The sequence below is a fragment of the Apis dorsata genome, unplaced genomic scaffold, assembly GCF_000469605.1.
Source record: "Apis dorsata unplaced genomic scaffold, Apis dorsata 1.3 scaffold_12, whole genome shotgun sequence".
NCBI lineage: Eukaryota > Metazoa > Arthropoda > Insecta > Hymenoptera > Apidae > Apis > Apis dorsata.
In genome coordinates, this window is record NW_006263315.1 from 110,670 (window position 1) to 117,408 (window position 6,739).

General features: G+C 19.9%; 3 protein-coding genes across 7 annotated transcripts in view; 1 reads left to right on the top strand and 2 right to left on the bottom strand.

Annotated features, from left to right (window-relative positions):
- The window catches only part of LOC102675937 (KH domain-containing, RNA-binding, signal transduction-associated protein 2-like), a 7,094-nt gene extending 6,134 nt beyond the window's left edge, over positions 1–960 (bottom strand). For all 4 annotated transcript variants that reach the window (XR_004150088.1, XM_006607737.2, XM_006607736.2 and 1 more), the window contains exon 1: positions 555–960. Coding sequence is in view for 3 of the 4 variants with exons in the window: in XM_006607737.2 (XP_006607800.1) it covers positions 555–759 (205 nt within the window). In the remaining variant the exon portion in view is untranslated. The remainder of the gene's footprint in view (positions 1–554) is intronic.
- A 392-nt stretch (positions 961–1,352) lies between these two features.
- Positions 1,353–2,837, top strand: LOC102676709 (N-acetyltransferase family 8 member 3-like). Its single transcript, XM_006607742.2, has 2 exons — positions 1,353–1,834; positions 2,051–2,837. The coding sequence occupies exons 1-2, from the start codon at positions 1,536–1,538 to the stop codon at positions 2,559–2,561; spliced, it is 810 nt and encodes a 269-aa protein (XP_006607805.1). The 5' UTR covers positions 1,353–1,535; the 3' UTR covers positions 2,562–2,837.
- LOC102676398 (L-galactose dehydrogenase-like) lies at positions 2,452–6,366 on the bottom strand. Of its 2 annotated transcripts, XM_031509368.1 has the most exons (8): positions 6,299–6,366; positions 5,053–5,193; positions 4,756–4,873; positions 4,516–4,677; positions 4,203–4,436; positions 3,981–4,112; positions 3,722–3,894; positions 2,452–2,889 (listed from the first exon to the last, which is right to left on the bottom strand). In XM_031509368.1, exons 2-8 carry the CDS (start codon positions 5,187–5,189, stop codon positions 2,814–2,816), a joined length of 1,032 nt encoding a protein of 343 aa, XP_031365228.1. In that variant the 5' UTR covers positions 5,190–5,193; positions 6,299–6,366; the 3' UTR covers positions 2,452–2,813. The 2 variants fall into 2 exon arrangements, with proteins under 2 accessions (XP_031365228.1, XP_006607803.1); XM_006607740.2 differs by lacking the exon at positions 6,299–6,366 and having other exon boundaries at positions 5,053–5,253.
- Between the last annotated feature and the right edge of the window lie 373 nt (positions 6,367–6,739).

Below are 6,739 nucleotides of genomic sequence, written 5' to 3' on the forward strand. Positions count from 1 at the left end.
TAAAAATACATAAAGATATAATAACTTAACATATAATAGTTAATATTAAATTTAAATTAACATTAATATTTATTATTTAAATTAAATATATTCTATTTTGAAAAATTCATATATTACAAAAAATTATATTATTTATTTTAATATAAACTATTTTAATAAAATAATTAATAACTATTTTATTAATCTATTTTATAATTAGCAATTGTCGTTAAATATTTTGTATTTATAAATATTACACAACTAATAATATAAATTTCTAAAATGATTAATCTAATAATGCATAAATTAATAATATAGTACAAATAGGTAATAGAAAAAAATTTTTAAAAAAATTAATTAAATTATAATTCGTTTTCGTTTACATATTAGTCTAACCTTAACCATCAATCAATTTGATTTCAAAGCAAAAAAAAAACTGCGCAACAAGAAGTTATATCAACAAATCACAAAAATAAATATACAAGCAACAAACGAAACATAAACAGTCGCATTACAAATAATAAAAATGATTAAAAAACAATGAATAAAAACAATAATATAACAGTCATATTTACCTTGATCAATTAGTCTTGTTGCATTAGGCCATTTCTGCGAATCCAATTCAACTTTTTCTTGTAAAAGTTCTCGAACATATTCTCCGGCTTTGTCAACTTGATACTTCTTTTCATCACGTTCCTTTTCCGACGATGTTTTTGCCTCCGAATCAGAGTTTTCATCCCTTTTATACTTAAATTCACCATTACTTGGTCGATCGCTCATGATTATCACTATTTTATTAGATGGTTCTAACGATATCAAACGAAAAAATAATAATTCTATTAATTAAATAATTAAATGGAATAAATCATTCGCGCACAACGCGTCTTTGGAACAGAGTTGCAATTTGCAATGGCTGAACGCTGACTCTTCCACTTCCAACTAACCTTAAGGCGTATATGCATGTGTAAATTATTTATTTATCTATATTATAAATTTAAATATTTTTATAATAAATCATAATTTTTTATTTTATTAAAAAATATTTTTAGAAAATATTTATAATGAAAAAAAATTTATCATTTATTATATAAATTAAAGTATATGTATGTATAAATATATGACTATAAAAAAATAAAATTTAATAGTTATTAAAAATAAATATAGAAAATAATTTGTAATCATATTAAAAATATTGTTATTTTAATTAAAAATATATAATATTAATTAAAAAATAACAAATAATGCATATATATTTATTTGTGTTATAATGATAGTTATGGCTTAAAACAATTAAGGTTATTTTTAAAATTGTTTATACTTTTCTTATTATATAATAATTTAATATTGAAAATTCTAGTATTTCTATATATTTTTGTATATTAAAAAAAAATTTTTAATGTTGATCACATTTAAGTATAGGTACTATCGGTATTTGTATTAGCTGCAGATGGCGAAAATATCGAAAATATTATAACCTCGTAATATATTATATTGAATTTCTTTATTAATTATGTATAAAAGTATAAATAGAATAAAATAAATAAATATTTTTCAATATGAGTCATATTATAGTAATACGAAGTTATAAACCTGGCGATGAAATTAATTGTAAAGAATTAGTGAAGGCAGGTGTGATGTCTTCTTTAAATTCAACATTTTTTGGAATTGTACTTAAAGAATTGACTTTTCAATTAATGATATTGTTTGCTGCTATAATGTTTATTTTCTTTGGATTACCTTTAACAGTTTGCCTTTTAGTTATTCCTCTTGTCATTTTTTTTGTGTATGTTGGAACTTACATAGGTTTCACTGCGAAAGCTATGGAAGTTAATGAAGAAGTTTCTAATATACCAAGGTAAAAATTTTTTGTATTTATTTATTTTTTTTTGTGATAATGTTATTATAATTAAGTTAAAAATTGAAAATTAAAAATATATATTATATTGTTATAATTAAAAATCTTATAATTAAAATATGTTTAAAAAAATAACATGTAAAAGTTTGACCACAGAAACAAACTTCAGATGAAAATAAATTTTAATGTAAAAACTTCTTCATTTAATTATAACAGGATTTACATGTCTAATGCCTTTTCATGCTTTTGGATTGCTGAAGCATTTGAACCTTATTTAATGACTCATTCTGCAAAGAATATACATTATACTATAATGACAGAACAACAGTTCCGTAATTCAAACATTGATATTTCATCTCAAGTTAAGAAGATTGTAGGAACTGTTGCCTTATGTAAAAGTCATAGATTAGATAAAGGTGCATGGATTAAAAGATTATATGTACATCAGCAATATAGAAGAAAAGGAATAGCTTCGTGCCTTATAAATGTTGCAGTGCAATTTGCTATTGATGAAGGGTATAGTTGTGCTAATGTTGTTGCTTCAGAATATACAGAAGGAGGAAGAGAACTATGTCTTAAAAAAGGTTTTGAATTACAACAAATGTATCATAAACCCATTTTGGGTTCATTTATAACTATATTGATGTATGAATTGACATATCAAATTAAACCTGGTGAAGATGATTATGTGCCTACTGTTTACACTAGATCAATGCTTAATAAATAAGCATTAAATTTAATATTTTTTTAAATACAGGACTAAATTTTTATAAATTTCATAAGTCTGATTCTGTATTTTCTAAAAAAAAATTACATTTATAGTTTATTCTATAAAAATATTATATAATAAATGTAATACTTTATATTGTATTACATATATTCTAAATTAAGATAGATTACATAATAATAATTTAAAATATTATTAAATATGACAATATTATGTTTATCATTGTATATAATATAAAAAAATATATTTTTCCTATTTTTTCATATATTCCCAATACATCTGAAGTTCTTTGTTTTCCCAATGTTTCTCTGTTATTTTGCATAAATATCTGAAAAGAAAAGAATCATTTTATGTATTTTTAATTATGAAAAAGTTACAATTTTTATTTTGAATGAATTTTTTAATTTTACATAGATCTGTTTGATATATTATTAGTTAATCATCTTATTATTTCTTTAAGAAAAATTTTTATTTTAATTGTCATTTCACATAAAAATTTTATTAAGAAAATCTGGAGACTTATATCATAAAAATGTGTAGCTAGGATATAATCTTATATCACACATATTAAAAGTCTTTGATAACAAGAACTATTGGCATATAAAACATAATATTTATTTTCTTAAATAAAATAAAATTATAATTCATAAAAAATATTAATCTATAATCTATAAAAAAAAATTTGAAAAAATATATATAATGTTCATAAAAAAATAGGGCAAGAAAAATTCTATTCTTCATTTCATTACGTATATTTATATAATTTAAGATAATAAACATAAAATTTATATATATTGTCATATTAGAATAAATCATTCATAAAATAATATTAATTAATTTTATATAATTTTATATAATTTTATATATTTTATAAAATATATCAAAAAATATTACTACTGTATTATTCAAAATGACATATTGTAAGAAAAAATTTTGTCTATAAGATTTATATATATGACATTTGTTTTCATAAGTTTGGATATAATGAAAAGATTTATATTAATAAAAATATATGTATTATTATATGTATGTTAATAATATAATTTTAAAGAGTGTTTATTTTTTAATCTATATAAAGAAATATAAAATAATAACAAGAAATTGTTTTTAAAATGTATCTATTAAAAATTAAATATTATTTATTTTAATAATAAACTTACTTTTTCTGTATTTCTTGAAGTAAACTTTTCTCCCTTTTTGTAATACTATTTTTTAATACATCAATATTCATATATAATTCCTTTAAATTTTGAATTCCAACTAAACATGTATCAATATCTTTGCATTGCATAGAATACCATAATGCTAATTTAGCTAATTCTGTATCATAATCCTACAAATTTTAATTTTTACTATATGCATTATAAAAAAAAAATTTCTGAAAAATATTTATTGCATAAAAATTTAAAACTTATATACCTTGCAATATGCAGCAGCATCTGCGCATATTTTTTTTGTCTCTTCTGAACTAGGATGCCAAGTTGGTGGACCTTTATTTGTTAAAAGTCCCATACATGGTGCAGAAGCATTAATTATACCAATATTGTGTGCCTAAAATTTATTTAACAATTTAAGCTATTAAAAAATATAACATTCAGAACTATTAATTAATAATTACTATTAATAATTACGAAATTTTACCTTGAAAAATGGGATATATTCAGATAAGGTATCATCTATTAAAGTATATCTGCAATAGCTTAATATGCAAGAAATATTAATATTGCTTTTCTCGATACATTTTTTTAAAATGGATATCGGATATCCGGTGATACCAATATATTTTGCTTTACCGTCCGCAACTTGTAATGATAATTCTGGCAAAGTTTCCGTAATTATTATATCTAAATTTGGATCAAATTCAATATCGTGAACCTGCAAAATGTTTACTAATTAATGAATAAAATAAATAAAAACTAAATATGTTGATTGATAAAAAGTCAAAAATACTTACTTGTATGACGTCAACATAATTCAAACCAAGAAGTTCTAAACTTTTGTTAAAACTTTTTCTAGTTTTCTCTTTAGAGAAATTAAACATATTTTCGTAATCTAATTCATATCTTCCGACTTTTGTAGCAATATAATATGCTTCACGCGGAATACCTTTTAAAGCCTAAAATTCCAATATTTAAATATTAAATAAATGAAACAAAAATATATTTTTAATATGTACAAAAAAAAATGAAATTACTTTTCCAATGATAGTTTCAGAACGACCTTGGCCATACCATGGTGCAGTATCAATATAATTAATTCCCCGTTTTATTCCTTCACGTATCGCTTCAATTGCTTTAGCTTCATCGAATGTACTATCGCAAAATAAAAATATAAATTGATAAAAATCATAAATATTAAAACAATCTTTAATAATTTATTTTTGAATTTTTAAATTTCTTTAAAAATATTAAATTTCTTTATAAATGTTAAAAAAATTGCATACTATTTTGTTAATATGAGTATTTAAAAAAAAAAAGAAAAAAATACTAACCCGTAATGGCAACCAAGTGGTCCGCCACCAAATGATAATTTGCTGACCATTAATCCGGTTTTGCCAAGTTTTCTATATTCCATAGTTTTCACAGCTTCTAAATCATGAAAACCTTCAACATATGTCGCTGGTAACATTTTTCTAAATATCAATAATGAAACTAATTAAAATTATAATAATCTTTACTCGAAATATCTATTTATGCAAAAAAAATTATATTGTATTGTATACAAAATTATATTATATTGTATACTTAATTATATTGTATTATGAAAAATATTTTAGTTAAGATATTTTATAAATTTAATTGAAATTTATGATGAAAAGAAAGAGTGAAATTTGTATTATATTTTAAATAAAGAATTTAATAAAAAATAAAATATAATAATATCAATAATATAAATTATTGATAAAATATTGAATAGATAAAATTATAATATCTTTATGACATTCATTTGAAATAATAAAAATAAAATGAAATTGATATCAAAAATAAAACAAAATTGATATTAATAAAAGACACCATTGTCTTTTATAAAGCAATTTATTTTATGACAAATACATTAATTTTTCATTCAAATAATTTAAATAAATCAATTTTATAAAAATATTTTATTATTCATTTAATTATAATTTTCATTTATACATTTACAAAAAATATTGCATTTTTATAAAAAAATAATATTATTTTAAAAAGATCAATTTAATATTTTTCAAATTTTTATTATACTTTATTCTTTTATCGTATTGAAACAAAAATTTCTGTAATTGGGTATACTTTATATTTTTATTATGTTAAAATTGTATTGCAATAATCAATTTATATTATTCGTAAACGTATCAAATTTCATCAAATATTAAATATTTTATATTCAATATTTAAAAAAATTTTCACAACATTTCACTATTTTATTTTCACAAAAAATAATAAGGACATTCACAAATTCAAAAATTATTTATCAGTTAATTTACATTATTTTTTATATATTTGGCATTCAAGAACGAACACTCAAAATAAATACACTGTAACTATTTTCTTTAAAGCATTTATAAGTAAGACATTTATATGTGAAGATTACATTATCTAGGAATGTATAATAAAAATAATAACTTTAAATGCATTTAAAGAATCATGTATTTTTTGATTTGATTTTAATTTTATGTATATATTTTATAATTATTTTTTTTATGATCATAATTTATTAATTAAATTTATATTTAAACAAGAAATTTTATTTCCATTCACATTTAAGAAAGTTTTAAGAAAGTCTTTTTATCTAACAATGCACAAACTTAAAAATTAACACTCTAAATAATAAGAATAAAACTGATTAAAAACATGATTCCAAATATTAAATAATAGTAGTGTCATCTATTTTAAATGAAATGAATTTTAATATTATTTCTATAGTACTGACAGGAATAAAATATATATGCTTATATTTTTATATTAATGGAAGAAAAACAAAGATATGGTAAAAATTTGAAAATCAGCGCCATCTCTGGAATATAAAGGAAATTAATATAGATAACAAAGAAAATAATGAAAATAATAGAATAAGAATTGACTATGAGCGCCATCTATCGAAAATTATAAATACTTTAATTATAGTTTTAAAGATATTCAAGAGATGGCGCTAAGATTCACTTTTATCCTATTTTTATTGTATAATATTTTATAAAATAC

Coding starts and splice junctions, on each gene's coding strand:
- LOC102676709 (XM_006607742.2), top strand. CDS start 1,536: ATGAGTCATATTATAGTAATACGAAGTTATAAACCTGGCGATGAAATT. Junction 1,835..2,050: donor GAAGTTTCTAATATACCAAG/GTAAAAATTTTT, acceptor TAATTATAACAG/GATTTACATGTCTAATGCCT.
- LOC102676398 (XM_031509368.1), bottom strand. CDS start 5,189: ATGTTACCAGCGACATATGTTGAAGGTTTTCATGATTTAGAAGCTGTG. Junction 3,895..3,980: donor ATGCTGCTGCATATTGCAAG/GTATATAAGTTT, acceptor TAAAATTTGTAG/GATTATGATACAGAATTAGC. Junction 2,890..3,721: donor CTTCAAGAAATACAGAAAAA/GTAAGTTTATTA, acceptor TTTTCTTTTCAG/ATATTTATGCAAAATAACAG.